Here is a 23,237-nt window from a genome sequence, read left to right on the forward strand (position 1 = left end):
AGATACAATGGAACATTTTGTGCTTCCAGTTCCTGTTCCAGTTTAATCTGTCTAATCCGCCTGTAACACACATGCGACCATCATGCCCTTCCAGTATTTAAAGAAACTCATGCCTCTTTTTGTAAGTTTCCCTGTGTAAGGTAAGGAGCTGCATTTGGTACCCAGAGGTACTCTAAAAATACCTACATTGGAAACATTTATGTTAATGTCTGCAGGACAAGTTTCAGTTCGCAGATACTCTGGGTAACAGCTTCAACTGGCAAGCACCATCATAATGATTTTCCAAATGGCATTTGAGATGGTAGAAGGGAGCAAAAAGCTCCAACACTGCTTGGAAAAATAGTAGTGAATGTTTAAAGTCCCTGTCAGGTTTTTCTCTTTGTGCCCCTTTGGGGAGATTTGCCTTTCCTTTCGAGACTCAACAAGAAAAGAGAGAAAATCTCTCCAAACAGAGCAAAATTACACAGGAACAGATGTTGCTATTGGGAAATTTCCCTTCTATCCTTGTTCCAGAGACAAGGTCTGGTTTGGCTTTAAATATATTGTAATAGCAAACATGCGCGTCTGTAAATGTATTCAGCTAATTAGTGGAATATTTTTCTCTACATCTGACATAACAGAGGAGCAGTTGTAAAGGAGAAATGGAAAAGGAGGGTTATGTCGGTATAGATGGTTCAAAAAGTAATGATTCTTAGGGAGAGCTATTCATATATAGGTAGACAGAAAAAAAATAATTTTGGCTGACTGACCTCTTTGACATATGACAAAATGGACCGAATACCACAGTACAGAATATTAAACCATGTATAATAGTAAAAGTTTGGCCATAAGAAATATGGGACTTGGTCATATTGTCACACTCTGCATATAGTCTCTCCTCCTAAACGTGCTCACGCTTTCCCTTCACCTATTGTTGTAGCCTATACTGTTTTGGCAAATCGGACACTTCAGCTTTCATCCCTGCATGTTTATCCAAAGCTTCCAGCATCATTGCCAATGAATATTAAACGATGAGCAAATTATTACCAATATATTGGTACAATTAATTATAGTTGTATGGGATCATAACATAACTCACCAGTGGTTCCATTATCAAGAACAGTGTAATGTTTTGTTTTTTTAAATTTGCAGCCAGCAAGGAAAGGTCAAAGGCTGCAGCCTTTTCTAATACACATTTTCATTAAAAAAAATGTCATAGGGTGTCTCCTTAAAGTGCTATTTTGATTCTGGGTGGATGGAGAGTTCACGACACTGGTGTTCACTAACTCTTATCTCTTTAGCTTAGCCTTTAATTTTTCAGTTAGTAATACAGGGTTTTCTTTATAACACTAATAATGGTGTTTTTTTTAACCATCAACCACATAAAATATTGCCTTTGCTCATCTCTGAGGATGCCTGGCCTAAGAATGGCTATAGAAGGAACACAGTTTGGAAGATTGGAGGAATATTCTTTAAATATGTACTTAGAAGGATCTTAAGTAAACCAATTTTGCAATGGTTTTTGTTGGCAAAATTTTAGGATAACTGGCTGTGCAGTCAGATTATTTGCACTTCGAAGAGCGGAAGATATCTTTTAGACTGCAGGTGCATTGTGTGCCATACAATTGTTTGTACCAATTATGTACCTCAAAAACAATTGTCTGCAGAGTATTTCCTAAAAAGTTGAAAGATGGTTTTGAGAGTGATCTCCCATTTGTGTTTTGTCAATGATCATTTATGCATATAGAATGCTAGACTCTCATTTGTCGTCATTAAATATCTTCCCAAATTGATCTCTACTATAGCCATTGTAACATTCATTTAACAGAATGGTGTATATATGATTGCACATCTTGCGTATTTGACAGTATGTATGTATTAAAGGAAAACCTGAGCCAAAATGCAAGTTTGCATATTAGAAAAATAAATTCTACACTACTACAGGTGAACTAGGACAGTGTTGCTAATTACCTTAAAGGACAGATGTAACTTTATGCTACCCTTTGCAAGCACTGGTCACACTTGAATGGGTTGTAGATCAACAGTCAGCCTAATTCAAGCCTATGGGGGCACAGTCCACAGGTGTGGCCAGCACTGAACAGATTTGCACCGGATGGGATGTAAACAATGGCAGATACCATGACTTCAGAGCGTAATTAGCTGCGGAGTGGGGGTTAGTGTAATTTAGCTTAGGGGAGGTGGGGGTGCGTTTATTTGAAGGCAGTTTGTTGTCCTTTAATTCTGTTCCTTAAGACCCAGGAAATATAGAGCAGATCATTTCTGTCATATACAGTTCCTGACTACTCTAACTGCAACCTGTGGACTCACAACGGCCTCTGTAAGCTCTGCCCCAGTCTGTTAGGCACCCCTATATAATACACAGCATCTTCTTGCAGTACTTCTCTTGTCACAACAAAAAAAACTCCTGCTAAAAGCTCTTCTTCTAGCCTCTATCACCCATAGACACTGGGCTTCTCTCTTCAATGTCAAAACAGTCCCTGGTGGTATAAAATTAATTGCAAATGTACATTCTGAAATTATAACATTCAACTTGCATTTTATCAGTTTTCATTTAATAAAACCATGTATTGTAGGTTTGTTTAGCTTTAATGATCTTTTTGCAGCTTCAACAATTGCTTGTGTTTGTGAAATACATTAAAGTGGAACAGCACCCAATGTTTTTTTTTTTTTTACTTACAGGGTTAATCACTAAAGGGGTGAAGAGTTTGGAGAAGACAGGAGAAGTGAACAATCTAGGATGAAATAGCTGATTTGGAAACATTCTCCAGTTCAGCTCACTTTCCAGTTCAGCTATGTTGTCCTAGATTGTTCACTTCTCCTGCCTTCTCCAATCTCTTCAACCCTTTGTGAATAAGATGGTTAGTGTTGGATAGTGAGGGGGAAAACGGATACCTCTGTAGGGTCTTTGAATGCTGCCTGTGTTCTAAGCTTGATGAGATATTCCCACACTTCCTGTCCTATTTTTATTGGAAAAAATTGAGGGAAGATCATCATGGTGGGACAACAGACAGGAAAAAACATCTGACAGAGTTTCTAGCTATACCCTACTCTATCCGTAAGAAAACAAAAATGAGTTGGCTAAGTTCCACTTTAAAACCATTCTCAATATCACAAAAGTCACAGTTGTTGTCCCTCACTGCATGTTGAATATATAATGTTTGAATCATGCTTTTTATCCATACAGACACAGAGCATGAAACTACTTATGTATTCATTGGAAACCTGTCTTCAGTTCACATTTATAGTTATGAGATCTCACCTTATTTAACAAAATAACTAAAAGAAGTCAGGGGAATTGATCAAAGCTGGAGCAGACAAAATCTGGAGCAGCTGTACATGGCAACCTATCAGCATGCACCTTTCATTTTCAGATTTTAACTGAACAAACTGCAGAGAAACTGATTGGTTGCCATGCACAGCTGCTCCAGATTTTGTCTGCTCCAGTTTTAATAAATACTTTACCTTTGAAAGGTGTCGGTGCTAAGGAGTCAGTTCTTAGGCTATTCCGTAGTTTCCCAAACACAATTAAATTCTCAACATATTAAAGCTTGATCCAGATTCAAAGAAAACTTATCACAAGCCCGGGCAATTTTTACTGGGCAAAAAGTTAAAAAAGTTAAAAACCTTTAGTAAACAAAACCTCATGTCAGAATAGTCAGTAGATTCCAAGATACAGAAAGCTAAAATCATATGCAACTCCTGACTTGTCCTGCAAAGGCCAAGCATGGCCCCACCCCTTCTGTCCTCAACCCCTCTGTAGTTCTGTAATGTGCTTTTAGGCCTCATTGATGTATAGGGGCTATGGCCAGGCTCAACGTTTATGGAAGGGAAAGTCCAGATTTGCATACAACGTCAGTTGTCTATATCTGTGGAGCTACTAATCATTTTGGCACTATTATTCCACTGAAGCTAACATCAGCTTGTACTTTTTTTTATCTTACACTCAGTATGATTTGCCCAGTTGTGTGACAGCTTTACTTTAAACTGTTTGAACAGATTATGACCACCCCCAGATACATGTTGTCCCATTCAGGACCCAAAATCTGCTAAAATTGCTAATAGCTAATGGAGGACGGGTACCTCAAAGTACTGCTCCTAGCAGTCCTGCCACCTTACTCCTTGTCTCTGTAGGTTTCTCATAAATTTGGGCATTATTGTCTTACATTTAACAAATGATCTGCTCACTGAATGTTGAACATAACTAAGAGCAGAAGTTCCACTGAACAAGGAAGGGTCTGTGTTTTCAAACCCTAATTCTATGGGCACTTGGGAGACTTTACATGCTTCATTACTGTGTATTAGCATTCAATGCAGTTCCATCCCCTTGATGCTGACAGAATTCACTACAGTCCTATCACCTTGATGCTGACAGGGTTCAGTACAGTCCAATCATTTGGATACTTAGTTGTTTCTGAATATGGCACAAAAGTACTCATATGTGCGAGCATTAATAGTCTTCCAGCACTGTTGATAACTCACAAGCTTGCTGCTTGTGCTTTGTTCACTGGATACTGAAATAAGCGCAAACCAGAAGCACCACTGGAGTAGGGAGAGCCAGTGCTTACATACCCTAAGGGAGATTTTGCCCTGCACAATACTGCACAGCTGCTGTTCATTACATGGGAATAATGAGTTCTGGAAATGTGACCCCTGAGAATTTAATCACAATAGCAACAACTTGATTTTATTTCATTTTATAAGTGCTGCACATTTAACCAAAGATCCCAGTATTAAAATATTATTTTATAAATATATTACAACTATTGCGGAAAGATGACTTTTATTAACACTTGCCTATATCTGTTCAGAAATATCTGCCTCAAGGGAAAGTGAAGCAAATAATTATTTTCTATGGAAGTGATTAATTGCTCATTTCTGCAGAGCTTCAGTGTTGCTAAGCAGCTGCCACAGCCCAAGCTAGAGTAGTTGCAATCAGTTCATTTTAGCACAATGGAAAAACATTGAAAATGAAACATGAACAGCTATAGAAAATCTAGCATGCAGAGATGAAAAAGAAAACTAGAATCAACATGCCCTATTGGGATAAAAATATAGTGTGGAAATTCCTCTTTCTAACTTTCATTTTGCAGCAGTTGGAAGGTGAAGAAAGACAAGGTATAGGACACACCTTGTATGAGCTGTCACATGGTCTAAAAATGGGGAACATGCCTCTGATTAAAAAATAAAAGTGAATTCTTCCTTAAAATGCTCAGAACAAATGGAGACTAAAATACAACGTCAATGGATTAGACATGAAACGCTTCCTGTCTAGTGACTCCCCTTAGTGTCCCTTGTTCACTTGCTATGTTAGTTTTGCTGCTGGGATTACATGCAAGTGGCCAGAATTTAAAGACAAAGCATAATAAAAGAAAATATCCACAGATTATAAATACTATGCTTTGCAGCTACCCCCCATTAATCCTCTTCCCAGGGCACCTGTCCATGAGTGTCCTGTAGTAAATATAACCCAGTGTGGGACTGAGCTCAATAACTCAATTTAGAGCTCAGAAGACCACTTATTGTATAAAATAAAGTACTCCATTAATCTGATTTTAAAAAATCCCTTTATGTGTGTATGTGTTTCTACTTTTTCCATACTCATTTCAAGCTGCATTCATGTCACTGTGTACCTAATCTAACATGCAACATAAACTGTTCTGTATTATATGCAGAGTTTATATAAAAACAGACAAAAATTTTCAAACTTTGTTGAGGAGGTGGTGTGCCATAGCAGCCAGTCAGCATTTTGCAATCTTCCTAATGTGGCTTTGAACGGTTGCTACAGATAACATATTTTTTATAAACTATGTGGAGAGCGGTTTCTCCAAATGCAACTCACTTTAGACTTTGTGACTGACAACTGACATTAACTGGAGCGAAAGATTACTGAACATTGTTGGCAATGGATGATCAACTGTCCCTTTTTTTCAGGGAACCACCACAGAGACTGAGATAAGGAAGCGCAAGCCAAGCTGTTATCAGGTTTCTATGGATCTTTTGGAAGATCCAACATTCATGAGACAGAGAGCCTTGAGTGTTGCTAGTATATTGACCAACACAATGGAAGGTAAGATATTGAACTTTGTTAAACGTGAATTAGCATCCTAACAGGGTTTCAAGTAGCAGGTTAAAATGAATGTGGATTGATATACTTACTTACCTTCCTGCCCCACATTTTTCTGTCTAATTGTGTAATGTCCCGCATCAAGTAATTCTAACTCTTTTATCCAGTGGCTCCTTCTGCATACTAAAAAAAGAGAGACTCGATAAAAATTAACTTTCTCTTCACTGAAATGTGCCATTGTGTGAAATTTACACTGCAGTAATAATATGCAATTTCCTGTCTAACCATTGCTGAGTTCCAAAATGAAGAATTAGCAAACCTTGGTGTGAGCTAAAGTATATGCAGAAAGTCAGAGCAGACTTGGGGCACAAACAGTGTGCAAATTTTACTAGCTTAAAATAAAATTTGCTATCTTTTCCATTAATTACCAGTAATTGCAAGCATGTTAGCTGCTGAAAACTAGATTAATACTTTGAGGATTTTATCGACTACCAGACTAAGTATAAGAAATACAATAGTCTACAGGAAATTTATAACAATCATCCTGTAGAATATAGTAGCACAGGCCGTTTTAACAGGAGATCGATGAAATGGGGGCATAAGGATCATTGATGTTGGGATGGCACGCTCATTTTCTCCCACTGCAGTGAACTCTGGGAAGTTGACCTTTCCCTGGAAATGTAAATTGGGCTAATGGACATGAGATTTGACCCTTTCTGTTGCCCATTATCAAAACCAACCTTTTTGGGTTGGATAAAATAATGGCTACTAAGATGAATAGACAATAGAAGCACTTTAACCACCTGCCTATATTTAAAATACCAATCGAAACACACCAACACTTTTGTTTTCTTCCTTTATCAGAACTTGAAGAATCCAGGCAGAAGTGTCCTCCATGTTGGTACAAGTTTGCAAACACCTTCTTAATCTGGGACTGCACTGATAGGTGGCTGAGCATAAAGCATATTGTCAAACTGGTTGTAATGGATCCTTTTGTGGACCTGGCGATAACAATTTGCATCGTTTTAAACACATTATTCATGGCCATGGAGCATTACCCCATGACTGACGAATTTAATTATGTCCTTAGTGTTGGAAACTTGGTAAGTGTAAAATGACCTAATTCTATAACATATCATTAATGTGGTCTTCAACTAAGGGAAATTTAACATTTTGAACTGCTACCACCACAAGAATAGATTGGGGATCTTCCAAAAGGGACTTTTTCGGTGACAACTATCTAAGAGGAGATTTACCTCACTTTGGAGATATATTTGGTCTCACTTACTGTTTTGTCTACAGGACAGGAAGTGAAGGGGAATCTCTTGCACAGGTCACAGATGGCAAAAAAAACTGTCAGGGGTTTTAGAACACCATACTCTATCAACAATGGAAAAAAATGTTGTCTTTAGATTTATTTAAAGTGTAGAATATAAACAAGAATTGTACATGGTATCATTCTGCCTAAGGCATTACGTTACATCATACATATACATGCAGACTGAAGAACGTGGGGCCAAAATACCAACTTGAAATATACTAACATAGAACTTGAATTCACCTTACATGGTGTCACAGTGCACCTGTTTAGTTAGAGGAGGATTCTTATTTGTCTTGAATTCTACAACATCAAGATCCCCCTTCCATAATTCCTGACTCTTTTGCTGTCCAGCTGGAAGTTTTGTGTGCTCTTGCACACCTTTGTGTGTTCCAGCTCCTCTTGTCCTGGTCACCATTGTGTCTAGTACAGAAAGTGAAGGAAAATGTTAAATGTTTGAGTTGTCACAGGAACATGAGATTGGGAAATTAAATCTTCCAATGGGAAAACCTGTTCTGGTGACAGCTGTCTAACAGTGAATATCCCTTCCTTTTGCAGAGGTCTCCTCTTACTACCTGCTTTGTTCTGGGAAACAAAGTAAAAGGAAATCTTACCAACAGACCAGAAGGAAAAAAACCTGACAGTGGTCCTAACTGTTCCCTACGCTAGTTTCAGTGTCCTCACATCTATCTCTGATTTACTGGGCCTTAGACCACTGTAGAGGAGGGGGAGAGACATTCCAGGGACCGGTCTAAGAATAAGGTTGTTTTTTTTTTACTTAGACACAAACAACCAGTTAACCCTTGCAGTGCGGGGGTAGTTCGACAGTGTCAGCACCAATTCAGAGATGATTTTAGGATCTTCCGCTGAGTGATACACAAATAAGATACAGTATTGTTAATAGAGAAGGTATTTGAATACATTTGTAAGATTTAACTCCTGAGTTTAGTGTCACCTTAAATGTCATAAAATTGTTGTTTCAGTCAAACACCCAATGACGCAGTTTGTTCTGTATATTTCATTACAGTAGGATTCAAATAACCACCTTTTCCTTTCCCAGTTGCTATAGCAAATAAAGAAGGGGCAGTTACATGTTAAATTAAAATGTATTGTGGTTTCTCTCCTTCCTCCTCTCATTCGTTGCCCTGACAAGGTCTGTAGATAGTTGTTGGTCAGGGCTCCAGATGAGATCCCATAACAGTTCTTTCAACCTCCAGGCTTACTAGGGGTGACTTTGAGTCTACTGGGTTCAATTGGGGACAAGACCGATCAGATAGGATAACAGAAATCTAGCTTGCTGATTCCCAGGGGGAAAAAAAGGCCACAGAGCCTCTAGAAGTGGTCAGAGAAAGCACACATTAAAGGAAAAACAAACATACTTTGCAAAATTGTACATCTTGGTGCTATATTTCTTACTCAGCTGTCCCAAGCCCTGTTCCACAATGCCAACAGTAAATACTGCTCTGTAAAATACAATTTTTCTGTACACTGGGGGTTCTAGATTCCCCACTATATCAATTTTTAACTTCAAAAATACCTTAATCCTGCATTTCTAAATGATAACACTTCCATGTTCCTTGATGAGCCAGCAGAGTTACAGACATACAAAGGGCCAGTGGTGAAAGGCAAATGAGATTAAGTTCTTAGTGCATATTACTTCTTGAGAACTTGTTCGCTACTAATGAGAAAGAAGGATTAGATGCAGCAGTGTTATAACAAATCTTTTTAATATTCCTGCTAAATAATGACTGTTGGCTGCATGACCTCTAGAGTGGGGAAAATATACTACATATTAGTGCCACTATATTGATGAACTTGATATCAGTCGTTGTTTACAGTATCTGTGTTTTATGCACTTTTTCTTTCTTACTTTAAAATAATTGGCTAGATATAGAGAGAACACATGTTTAGTTCAGAGCAGCCTAAGCATATATGTTTGGTAGAATATAAAACAGCTGTTTGTTACTTCATAGCTTTCAATATCAAAGTGTAAATAATTACAAATAATACAGATTCATTGAACTCTATGAAATCTTTATTAATGCCTTAGCAGAGAATGATTTAGTGGAACAATGTGACCCCCCATTTTTCAGATGATTCTCCTATACCTCTACAGTATCTTCTTGTCTTTCACACATCAGGTCTTCTTCCACACATCCATGTTAATGTCCGCATATAATATTTTTAAAATAAAGGGCTGTCCTAGAATTGGGACTTTGTCACCTAATCGGGGCAGTTGGGAGTCTTCACTTCTAAGCCAGAATCTTTACATGGCATTTTAGAACTTTTAGAATCTAACACTGCATACGTATATGACATTGTGTTTGAATTTTACTAAAACTACCATGCCCATAGTGAATAAGGTGAGGTTATAATAATGTGTGGGGGAAATTAGATTTTTTTCTAGCTTGTGATTGGGTATTCGAAGTGAAACAACTTATTTACTAAAATTCACCCCTGAAAGTGAACACACTTTGAAAAGTTAACATGCATTTTGCAAAGTGAACATTCACTTTGATAAGTGAACAGCCTCTGCTCCTTTAGTAAATGTGAAGCCAACTGCTGAGCCTGCTTAGTGAATTTTGGGTTTGTGTGCTATAACCATTGGAAAGTGAACATGGGTGGAATCGCTATAGATAAACTAGGTCAGTCTCCATTAGAACATGGAATGTTACTTGGCTGTTATGTAGTTTCAGGAGTTCATGTTTCCAGGAGTTGCACCAGGCATGGCTTTGTTAGAAGGCCCTGGAACAAACCAAGAAAACATTGGCTAGGATATATCTAGGCCTTGAAATTGTTTAGAAAGAGCTCAAGACTTTGGCCAGGCAAAGGAAAGTCTGGGATGGCTTGCTTACTCTCCTTCCTTTGAAACCACTACAGGACAATAATGACGATAATTTTTGTTGACATGTTTAAGGTAGAGAACTTCTCATTGGCAGTATTATGAGTTCAAGCAGCAAAGATAACCCTAATATTTATCAGAATAACCCAGACTAATATAATTCAACATGGCCCTGCAATTTGTCCTTTTATGAAGAAAACTGTTGTTTCAGTTTTAAAGTTTGTCTTTAACAGAAGAAGAAATAAATCAGCTTGGACAAAGAATGATAATTTGAGGAGTCATTTAAGTCCAACTCCCCCAACAAGAGGAACATTTCAATTGTGAGCGTTCTTAGTGAAGATACATAATGAGACTCATTGTATGAGTCTTTATGTCTTAGTCTGCCATCATGCTGATATATTGAAAGTCAACAGAAGGAAAGGTATTTGGGTGACAAATGCAATAAGCAGAGTTAAAGAGGAACCATGGGAATCTTGAATGGTGGAACACTATGTGCAAATTGTGCGGATGATAAAAGATTATGGGAACTAAGACAAATCTAAGCAGAAACAATGAATGTTCTAAAAGTTACATGGATCTCTGGAAAAAGTTTAACTTTTCCTTCTGATCTTAAACTTGATAGAAGTATGTCTCTTTTCATTCTAACTATGTAAGTGTACCAGTCACACAGTGGAGTAGGCCACATTATGAGCTTTAATCTTACTGGGATTAAAGGTTAAGGATTTTCTAGAAACCATGGCATTGTCTTCCCAGCTTCAGTGCTACCAATGCATTCCCTGGTTACATTGGTTCTCAAGAATGAATGAATTACCCAGTTAGTGTTATTTATTTTTGTGGAATCACACTATTCTATACTTTGATGTGTGTGTATGTGTATATATATATATACTTATTTCTCAAGTTAAAAATTAAGAGGTTACATAAAGTTTTTTTATGTGTCTTTTTTCAGTATGTTTTTTGTGAACTAGTAAGGATTTTAGGTGTCATTAGGTTGTGCTTTAACAACAGAGCCAGCACTGTAGGTGATCTCAATTATAACTGGAATTTGGAATCCCATCCTAATCAGCTTCTGGGCCTACTCCTACAGGTTGCATATCTGGTAATCTCCAGTGGCAGCATCTTGAAGAAAAGGGCAGCTGTGTAAAATGACCAAACCAATTCAGCTGCATCCTTTTCATCTTGTGCAGTGGCTGTACGCTTGTCTTATCACAGAGCATAAATTCAAGTACTCTTAGGAGAAACTTGATGTGTGCTGTTTGTCTCCATGATTTTGTTCTTCAAGTAATTTGCTCACTAACTATAGCTAATGAGGATCTTCGGTTTATTGATGCAATATAAATGGCTTTAGTGACTGGATCATGGGACTGTCTTATTAATTGATCAGCTAGATAAGGAATAGTAATTTTGATTATTTAAACTAGCAGAAAAATAGCAGCATTCTGACTTTCATCAACCAATCATGTGCAAGCAAAATTGCTGTATTTGTTTTTCTTACACGTGATTTGGTATTCTTTGTAAAGTGGATTTTCACCATAATCACTAATCTTGCAAAGTAAAAATTCCCTTGCAAAGTGAACAGCCTATTTACCGTTAATAAATAACTCTGACATTTCATATCCCAGTGGATATTGAAAGTTTTGTTAAGTAAGAACAATCCTTTTTCCTATTAATTTCATATTGCATGGTGAACATTTAAAATATGTGTTCTGACACTTATTTGTAACCTTTTTTTGTAACCTCCATATTACTGGTGATATATAGTCCAGGGTAAAGTGTACACATGTTTTATACTTTTATATAAGTTTATACTTTTACATACTCAATTTTTTTCATATTTTGACGAATGCCTTGTATTATCACATGTAATTTGATTCAGTCTGAAGAACATTCGACTAATGGGACCTATTTTCCTCTATTGTAGGTTTTCACTGGAATCTTTACAGCAGAAATGATATTTAAGCTGATTGCCTTAGATCCATACTATTATTTCCAAGAAGGCTGGAACATTTTTGATGGAATCATCGTGAGCCTCAGTTTGATGGAGCTGGGTCTGGCTAATGTGGAAGGATTATCTGTGCTTAGATCATTCAGATTGGTAAGAACAGTGTTTTATAAATAGCCTTGTAAGACCAGCATTCTGTTAAAAGGATACTAGCTCATTTATAAAAACTATAGGTTGTACCGTAACAACAACTTTCAGTTTTTTTTACTGATAATAAAAATCTTCAAGGTAATCCTGCTGTAGAACTGTCCTTTACTAGCAAAATAAACTAGGTCTGACTGATCCTGCAGTCAACCATTATAATCATCCATTGGGTGTTCCCCCTCTAAAAAAAACATAGACCTGTGAGAAATCCATAGTAAAGTTCACATCTACTTTACCTAACAATTCTTAAAAGATCATTTATTTTGTAAAGCGCTGCTGAAACTGATAAACAATTGAGCATGTTTGTTTTCTTTTAGCTCCGAGTCTTCAAGTTGGCAAAATCATGGCCTACTCTCAACATGCTGATCAAGATCATCGGTAACTCTGTGGGAGCTCTGGGAAACCTGACCTTGGTGTTGGCTATCATTGTGTTTATTTTTGCTGTGGTCGGCATGCAGCTGTTTGGTAAGAGCTACAAGGAATGTGTCTGTAAGATCTCAGATGACTGCGAGCTTCCACGCTGGCACATGAACGACTTCTTCCATTCCTTCCTGATTGTGTTCCGAGTACTCTGTGGAGAGTGGATCGAGACTATGTGGGACTGTATGGAGGTGGCCGGACAATCTATGTGCCTTTTGGTCTTCATGTTAGTGATGGTCATTGGCAATCTTGTGGTGAGTACATTGCCAGGGAGGTTAAGCAAGATCCTTTAGTTCACTTGTACCAAATATAGCACAGTTGGGCCCATTCAAGGATTTGAATATTAAAGTTTATGAAAGCGAAACAACATTTTTATTTAGTGTTAGATGAATTTGGGTAGGCTTAAAATATCAAGTTATTTGCCAAACCTTCCTTCACCTGGAAATGCAACAGAAAATGAGGGAAAATCTCTTTTTTTATATGAAATTTCCCTTTGCTTTCATCTAAATTTATAGTGGAAATTAACTCAACATGATTCTTACAATCTAGCATACCTCAATTACAAATAATTTTTTCCTGTCCACAGTGAAAAAGTTAAATGTCTCATGGTAGATGTGCATTTTGTCCTTAATACATATTTGCATAATTAACTTCACTGCGTTCACTAAGCTAAAGGCAAAATGCCCTTGCAAAACAAACAGCCTATTTGATTTTACTAAATCAAACCAATTCTCCAACACTTCCAAACAGTTTCAGGGCCAGGGGTCATTTATAATAATACCTTTACAATGGTATATCATCTTATAAGGCACTGCCCCACTTACAGCCCACATCTGATATCATCAGAATGACAGGAAGTGTGCTGGTAATGTGCTTGGACATTAAATTGTATACTACTAAAATGATGGACAGTGACTAATATTGGAAGTGAAACCAGTGACATGGCATAGGGCTACAATTGGGTCTCTCCCCGAGTCCAGAATACCACCTTCAACCCTACTTTTTTCCTTACCTCTTCAGTTTAAGCACTTAAATGGATGGACTTTGGACATCTCCCTCTTGGTATAGTCATCACATAGGCTCTCATAACACTAGCTAGATACTCTAATAGTGTTTTGAACTAAGTGCAGAATAAGAAGCCTAATGGTGGCAGGATCCAGGTAAGTGACAGAAAGCTGGATAAAAAGCCCCAGCAGAAGCTAATGGCCTAATAACCCGGTGGTCTTATGGTGCCCTATGTTTAATCTCAACAAATCTCTTGCTACGTTGCTGGTTTTATTATACTGTAGGTTGTATTACTAAATCATTTTTCAAGTTTTTAAAAAGTACATATGTAATTTGCTTGCAATTTTGGAAACATTCTTACATGTGCATTTTTAGAGCATCAGAAAACTGCCAGCTATATGCACTGTACTGGGTCTGGTAAAGCCTTACCATAAAATGTTAACGCATCTTTGTATGTACTGCATAGGTTTTGAATTTGTTCCTGGCCTTGTTACTGAGTTCATTTAGTTCCGACAACCTCACCGCAACAGACGATGACAATGAGATGAACAACCTTCAGATTGCTGTGGGAAGAATACAGAGGGGAATAGATTTTGTAAAGAAAACAATGCGAGAATGCATCCAGAAAGCCTTTGTGAAGAAACAAAAAGCTCTAGATGAAATCAAACCTCTCGAGGATCTGCACAACCGGAAAGAGAGCTGTCTTTATAACCATAATGCCGTTGATATTAATAAAGACTTAGATTATCACAAAGGTGGAAATGGAACTACAAGCGGAGTAGGCAGCAGTGTGGAAAAGTATATTATTGATGAGAGTGATTACATGTCCTTTATACATAATCCAAGCCTCACCGTGACTGTTCCCATCGCTGTTGGGGAATCTGATTTTGAAAATCTCAATACAGAAGACTTCAGCAGTGAATCTGACCTGGAAGAAAGTAAAGAGGTATGCCTTAACAATACTGTTATTATTACTAGGATTATATATTTATTTACTTAGGATAACTTAATGATATAATCATAAAATACAGCACTATAATTTGTTTCCTAAAAACAAATATACTAATATAGATAGTAATAAACTGCCATATGACCTAAAAGTGGATAATATTGATTTAAGAAATGTAAATGCAGATTTTTCAGTTAAGACTCATTCGTAGCTCTGTGCTTAAAAACATATAGCTTTTAAATGTGTGCTTTTGGCATTGGTTGCAGTGCATTTATGATGAATTTTGCATGCGTTTTTGGTGGTTGTTCATGTATTTATTTTACCCTAAAATGCAGTACTGTTCATCTCTGTAGAAGATGAACGTGCTGGAAGGCCACACCAAATATGCAGTAAGCAGAATTATATTCTTTTACAAAAGCACCACAGTAAAATGCATTGTCAAGAACTAGAACTGTACCATTGACAACATGCCTCAGCGCAAAAGTGTGAATGAGCCTTAAAGATGTGATTTCTTTCTATTATAAAAGGTCAATTATAATGTTAAATCCGGCTTTCTAACATATTGGAACTTGGAATTTAGGGTTTAATATTTCTGTAGCCATTACTGGAGAGAATGTTTTCAGCATATTTTCAGGGAGCATTTAGTGTTTTGTATGTATTTCCATGTTTAGGACTGAAAAATACAATTTTTAAAAATGTTTGTTTCCGTTGTATTACCTAAGTATGAAATATTGCATATAAATGTGTCATATTTCCAGCCTGCAGGAGAATCTCTGGGCTGTATGTTTATTGCGCTAATTGTAACTTTTCTTCCAAAAGCTTATTGTTTAAAGAGCTCAATACCTGAAGCTCAGATTACACACACAACTGCATAAATCAGAGTACACAATTTACCACTCGCTCCACTTCTCTTTCAGCTTTCTACAAGTTAGTACATATTTCCAATCAGACAAAGGCAGTGTGAAAGGAAAAAGCTACTATTGGGCTCTCTGTTTAGAGGACTCATAACCAACAATTAACAGGTGATATAATGGGGTAGATTTTCTAAAGGAAAGTATGCTGTTCACTTTGCAAGGGAATTTGTACTTTGCAGGGGAAGTTCGCCCTTAGATTTGTGAATGAGGTAAAGCTCTGCTGACTTCCATCAGCTAATCATGTGCAAGAAAAAATACATTTTTTTTTGTTTCCTAGCACATGATTGAGCATTCTTGGAGTGGAGTTTCACCACATTTACTAAGCTAAGGGTAAACTTTCCTTGCAAAGTGCAAATTCCCTTGCAAAGTGAACAGCCTTTTTGCCTTTAGTAAATCAACCCCAGTGTCTATAGTCAGAATTACTGCGTAAATCATGGTTTTTCTTTAAACACGATATCAGCTCTGTAGTTTTGAGTGTACCTTAAACTTACATTGATAGCATTGCAATGTAGAGCTATACAAATTAAATTAATTAAAGAAAACTTGAAATGATTACTGGAAAATGGAAAGTTTTAACATTTGTGTGGTCATGTTTGTAAAAAAAAACCACAGATCAGTCCCATTTAAGTCTCTACCCATAACTAGGTTGAGACAATGGTTCATTCTTTTATGTCAGAGATGCACCACTTTGAATAACTAAGGGGTCTATTCACTAAGCTGCCGAAGGATCTAGCCTTAGCTTCCGCTGATCCTTCGGCTAGCTTAGGCCCCAGGACCCCTATTCACTATAGCCCGTACAGCTACCGAAGTCGGCATATGCTTCGGCTCGACTGAGCCGAGGTGAAAGCCAAAGCTGGCTGAACGGCCGGCCATTGGCCGGCCGACAGCCTGCTACTGACTGCCGGCCACTTACTGCTGGCCGCCACTTACCACTTGCACAGACAGATCAGCGTCCCCTGTTTACCAGTTAACCAGGGACACTGATCTCCTGACAGCCCAACTCCCCCGGACGCTCCGGGAGTCTCTTGCTATTAGATAGCGGCTCCCGGCCACCCAGGAGAGAAACACTTTCTCCCAGAAAGGTTTACTCTGCTCGATCGAGCAGGGTAAACCTTTCCCTGCTCTGTTTTTTTTTCTTTTGACATCGGAGCCATTTGCGCCATCAGAATAAAAAAAAATCACCATAGGAATGCATAGCTAGATTTCTATTGGCTAGTTCAATTTGCAATAGCCAATAGCAAACTAGCTATTGCACCTGCCCTACGGCAGCTTAGTGAATAGAACCCTAAGTGTTTTTAACCATAGTTCTCTTTAGGGTCACTGGAGGACTTATACTAACCTCCTCCCGTGACCCAAAGCTCAGTATATCGCGGGCCACTGAGAGCGCCACAGCAGGGACGGATCCTGACAATACTGTCGAGATCCACCCAGCTGCGTGAGTGACAGCTGGCTCTGCCTTTCTAGAGGCCGAGCCAGCTGTGTCTCCCCCTCCCCTGTCCGTTCCTCCACTCAGTGCTGGAGGATCGTAGAGTGGAGGGGTGGAATCCCTGCGGGGAGCGGTGACTGACAGTCACAGCTCTCTGCAGGGAGATGAACGTAAAGTGAGCAAGCAACGGTATGTGTTCGCTCACTTCCTGATCAATAGAGCCGACCTCTGACAGTTTCTTTGTCACAGGTCGGCTCTAACTATAAGGATGAGTGGAAATCACTCACCTCATAATTCTCCTTTAAGTTTTACATCTTCTCCTGACACCATGAAGTGCAAAGTTCCCATCCTGGTAATCAGGTTTGACAAAACTTTATTGAGCATGTGCAAAATCTCTAGTAGAGGACTGTAAATTATCTGAATGTTCCACCCAGCATCCTGGAGAAAGACAAAAGGGTTGTGCACAGACCCACGTTGGCACCTGGGTGAACACCATTGGAGATATTCAGAATACATAGCAAATGGCCCTACTGATGTGGGTGTTGCAACTAACACACGTTCATTAGTTCAGGTTTGCTTTTCAATAACAGACAGTAGCAGCACTCCCAGTATAGTACAAATAAACCACCTTATCATTACAGCTTGTGATACTTCACGGAACTCTACACCATGTACAATGTACGTTAACATACGGATAGCCATGAACAGATGCGACTGCTGTCACTCTGTCATTAACTGGAATGGCTGCATCTGTACATACACAGCTGGAGTTCCTGCCACAATAATCCACAGGTTCTTGCTGCAGGAATCCCCTGACGCCCGTGTGCATAAAGCCTAAGGAGACAGAATATCTAGGGGTTGTAGTCTGCTTCTTATTTGATTTTGATTTTGCTTTCTAATGTAATCCCTAAGAAAACAAATTGTCTGTGGGTTACACTTTCATACAAACTGTACTTAGCTGTCTGTATACAGTCCCTGCATCCCATCCATCCATGCCAGTCTTTAGGAGCCAGGGGCAGTGTGTTACTCAGTATATGCTCCAAATCGTAATGGCAATTGATTCTGTTTAATTTTCAAAGCAACCAAAAGTTTTACTAATTGGATTGCTGGATAAAGGAAGTAGGAGCTCTGTATGCAGGGCCATTTAGAGAAGAGGCAGGAGTTATTGTTTTGACCGTGAGAAGCCGAATGTAGGTTCTGAGGATACAGAAAGTTGGAAAGGTCATAGATGCAAAATAAGACATATTCAATGCAGAAAAAATGAGAGAGAAAACTGCCATGAGGCTACATAGCAGAAGTATTAGAATGGAAACTAAAGGTTTCACTGCTGTTAGGTAGAAGTGGTTGCTGTTGCAAAGAGTAGACACATCTGGTTCTATGGAATGCTCTCCTACATGCTGCACTCCATGGGCCTATAGAGTTCCATGGAAAACAGTAGAATTTGATAATTTTTCACTGTGCACAATGTATATTTCAACATACCTGGGAAGAAAATGGACAATAAATAGTTTTTCAAATGTTGATTATTTTTTACACTTCTGTATTAGTCACAGTAGCAGAGTATGGTGTCATAACATAGGAGTTGGTCAGCACTGTGTCATAGTGGTTAGAATGTCTGCCTTGCAACTCTAGGGTCCTCATTTTGAAGATCTGATTTGTATGTAAAGCATACATTGCTTTGTTTTGAAGATCCACAGCTGTTATAGTACCTTCAGGGTGACAACTTTTCAAAACAAGACAGCATAGATATCACTTAAGCCAACATCAAGAAAATTTAGGATGTAGCTTTATGTATGCTCGAGACTCACAAGATAACACAAGATTGCGAAATAAAAGAAATTACACTTTAACATTTCCTTTATTATTAAAAAAAAAACACCTGGAAACCGTTAATGTACTTTTTCCCATGCATTGAATAATAATATTGCCTCTTTCACTATTATAGTTCACTGATATCACTGATAGCAGATCTGGTTCTGAGAAAATCTTAAAGTGGAACATCAGCCAAAACTTGTTTTGAATAGAGTAAGGAAGTCTTATGCTGGCCATACACCTATAGATTATCTGCAGACTTTCTCTGGTCCAATGGAATTAGTGCAACAGATTCATCTGTCTACGCTAAACTGTGTTGATGGAGGAATCTCCCACTGGGCCAAGCTTCAGTATCTTGCTGGTCGGAGCTTTGGCTCTCACAATACCTGAACAATCTGATTGGATGCAGGCATTGTTCAGGTGTTTTGAGAGCCAGCGGGGCCGACTAGCAAGATGCTGAAGCTTGGCCCAGTGGGAGATTGCTCCATCCACACAGTTTAGCGTAGCTGGAGGAATCTGTTGCACTTTTTCCATCTGACCATAGAAAATCTGCAGATAATCTATAGGTGTATGTCCAGATTTAGAACCACATTCAGGTTTTACTGCCATCTCTGTCCCTTCTTTTCTTGTCCCAGGATTGGTAGTCTATCTTATGGAGTATCAGTTGTCAATAAAAAAAAAATATTTTAGCAGAATGGGTGAGGGTTAGATAACATTAAAAACTCCTCTAACACTTCACAAACAAAAAAAACTTATGATGACATTACCATTTTATTGCACCAGGAACTACTCTGTTACTGGTTAGCTTATTATACTACATAGAAGCACATTGCACATCTAAACCCAAAAACAAAAATGTAATATATTGTAGCTTACCAGTTATTAGATGTGGTGGCTGCGTTATTTTCCTTTTTTTTTCTTTATTTTCACCTGAAAGTTTTGCCAGTAAAACACTTCCAGCCCTAGGACGACAATGCTCACTACCCCTGCTGTATCAGGACAACAGAAGTAAGATAGAACTATGGAACCCCAACTCTCTCCTATTGTCCATAATATAGAGTGGTATTCTGTAGTCCTTAGAAATAGCTGAGAGTACAGGACCGTTCACAAGATTTCTAGCAAGATCAACATGTATTGTTTTAAGTTATCAAACATGTATAACAAAACACTTACAGTGTTATATTTAACAGACCAGAAAATAGTTCATTGTTAGGGTTTACATACACTTTAAATATTATTACCAGAGTATTTTAAGTATCAATGCTTCATTAGTAATTTGCAAAAAATTGTAGGTATTTGCGGGAACTGTAATTGGCTATTTTATTGTAATAAAACAAAAAAAAATGTTCTAGACTTATAGGTGTTATTATCTATGGAACATCATTATCATTACACTATGAAACGTTCTTGTTTAACTTTATACCATTGTTTAACATATTTTGTTACAACAGAATGAAATGATCTTGAGCCAATCTCATTACAAACAGGTTTTGTCTTTATATAAGATAATTGTAAATACAAACTTTTGCAGATCAATGGCTCTTGCAGATGTTGGATTACAGTTCAACCCTCAATGGGCATGAGGGTAACAGTCCTAAAATTGCTTGATAAAACACACTGATCACTATGCCTGCTTAATATGTTTTAAGAAGGCTAGGGGTGCTGTTAATTTGATCTTTTTTTTTTGTATTCTTTTTTTTTTTTTGCTTGCACTTATCTTTACTCCTCACAGGGTTAAAATCAAGCAGAAGTAACCGAGAATGCAACTCTGGTGCTTTTAAGGCAGAGCAACGTATCACCACTTTAACTAAGGTTACATGAAATAATATCTGATTACAATTAATTTTGATTGGCTTGCATGCAAATCAGCTGTGTCCCTTGCCTGTCCATTGCAATTCAATACAGAACATGCACAGCTATTAGGCTTAGGTGGAGTCGTGGGACTCTCTTCACAGCATGATCTGCCGAGACTGGCCAATTACGATATTCGACAAAAAATATAATTTTATATTTTAATTTTATTTTTTGAATTCCTCCTCAGCATTGAATGCATGCCCTAAACCTTTACTGCTTTCAAAATCACTAGCGTCAAATTAATAAAGGAGCATGCACCATTTTGAATGTTAAGTAGTATATGAACTGATCAGAATGATTTTGCAATATGTATGTTTATTGTAAAGTTAACATAGACCTGCTTTGATGTATGATGTTCTGTTGGTGATAAGGTTGTACATTTTATTTTGAGAATAGGTTTATTGAATTATTATATGTCTGTTATTAATGTATGACTTAAAATAAAACTCTAGCTCAGCTTTTTTTTTTTTTTTTTACAGAGTGGGGAAGGGTTAGATCCTCAGTCAGTCATAAATGTCCTTCTGTGTTCCTGCTGGGAAGCTTTTGACCTCACTTCCTGTTTTAATGTCACTCAGAACGTTGCAAAGAGGTGAACATCCCCTTTCACCTATTAGTAGTGGATTTTATGTGTATTACTTTGGATATTCTTTTATATCAGTGGTTTACTAGAGTTTTTCATTGTAATACAGTTAGAACTTTTTCTAGAGATCAGTTCAAAAATGTATCTTCTACACAATGCTCTCAGTGTCACCCAAACAGGAAGTATGTCCAACAGGGAAGGAGGATGTTACCTTTCTCTACTCCAATTCTTAAAAAATAGTCATTAATTTTCAACTAGTTATAGTTTCCTAACAGAAGCCCAATTTTAGGTGAATGGAGATAGGCAAATGTGGAAGTTGTTTTAAGCCTTTATTTGAGTTTAAAAGGTTGTCCCCCAAAAGAATGAAGTAATGTAATATTTGTCTGCTGATTCGGATGAGAAATGCATATCTCACAACTTTTTTTTTATTAAGAAAAAGGAACTCCTTTTACTCCAAAGCATGTAGCAAAGCAAATACCCCTGACACCCTGACATAACCCCAACTACGCAGATCAGGAATAATTATTTTTAAAATTAATATTGGGTTAACCCCTAAAAATGTTTTTGTACAATTTTTTTTTTTTTTTACAGAAATGCATTAAAGTAGAGATTGGATGAGAGGTTTAGTGGACTATAACCCATTGGTAGTTAAAATGTACATGTTCAATATAGTTCAATACATCAGACAAAAAAGAATGACAACTAAGGAGGAAAAATAGGACAGAGGGATTTGATTCCAAATGAGGGACAGTTGGGAGCTATAGAAATTCACTGTGTAGGACCTCCCAAAGGGGTAATACAATATATTTACAGTCATAGGAAGTATTTACAATAGCATGCAAAGCTTTTTTAACTTTTCAGAAAATATCTGTGCTATGGGCAGGAACCTTCACTTTTGGATGGTGTTAATGGCTTGTATGCCACTGCATAATGTTGTCTGTCACATTATGACAGGTCCTGTTGGGGACTGGAATATAACGGTAATATAAATGAAAGTGATCAGAATCCAAATGTGTTCAAAAACCTGCTTGGAGTAAAGTTTGTATATAAATATATATAAATATATAGTCTTCTCAGACTAATAGATACGTGTGTGGCTAAAATATTTTATTTTAGCAGTTGTTCAGTGACGATGCCGACCGAATTACATGATTTGCTTGTAGTGGCTACATGGGCAATCTATGGATTTTGTACAAATGATCAAATTATGGGTCAACAAGCATGTAGAACTGTTGGCAAATCAAACATTTCTTTCAGATAAACATTACAATGACAGCTTGAAAGGTGTACATATAATATATACTATAGTTTTCTTTCAAGTGTTCCTCATTCGATACGTATTGGAATATATATTACAATTTAAATAGCATCAGTTGCTATCACATAATCAGTGATCTCATTCACAGTTAACCCTTCTTGTCCAATGTTTCCATTCAGAAACATTATAGCCTAACGGAACTTTCAGTTTAAATTGGATAAATACATTCCTTGCAACCAAACCAATGATGTGCAAAGTCTTAGGCTCCATTCACACCTACGTTCCTGCATCGGGAACTTGCATTCCGGAAAGAATCCCTAATATGCCGTTTACAAGCAGCAGCTGTCACCCATTCAAGTTAATGGTCGGGTGACAGCCGCTGCATTTGAATGCCGCCACACTATATGTAATTGTATCCCATACGGTTACATGCGGTTAGGAATCAATCAATATCTCTGGACACACGATAGATATGCAAAGGGATTGTGATTAATTCCTAACTGCACAAAATCTTATTACATAGGTTTACATGCGGTGTGCAAACATTCAAATGCAGCGGCTGTCACCCGATCATGAATTTGAATGGGTGACAGCTGATGCTTGTAAACTGCAGATTAGGGATTCCTGCTGCAGGAAATCACAAGTTCCT

At 37.7% G+C, this 23,237-nt stretch overlaps 1 protein-coding gene across 1 annotated transcript in view; it reads left to right on the plus strand.

Annotated features, from left to right (window-relative positions):
• LOC108785201 (sodium channel protein type 2 subunit alpha-like) overlaps positions 1-23,237 on the plus strand; it is a 190,364-nt gene that overhangs the window by 116,916 nt on the left and 50,211 nt on the right. The window contains exons 13-17 of the mRNA XM_018554238.1: positions 5,932-6,067; positions 6,929-7,167; positions 12,146-12,319; positions 12,688-13,044; positions 14,262-14,741. Of these exons, the coding sequence (XP_018409740.1) occupies positions 5,932-6,067; positions 6,929-7,167; positions 12,146-12,319; positions 12,688-13,044; positions 14,262-14,741 (1,386 nt within the window). The remainder of the gene's footprint in view (positions 1-5,931; positions 6,068-6,928; positions 7,168-12,145; positions 12,320-12,687; positions 13,045-14,261; positions 14,742-23,237) is intronic.

Source organism: Nanorana parkeri, unplaced genomic scaffold (genome assembly GCF_000935625.1).
Source record: "Nanorana parkeri isolate BGI_ZX_2015 unplaced genomic scaffold, ASM93562v1 scaffold149, whole genome shotgun sequence".
Lineage (NCBI taxonomy): Eukaryota > Metazoa > Chordata > Amphibia > Anura > Dicroglossidae > Nanorana > Nanorana parkeri.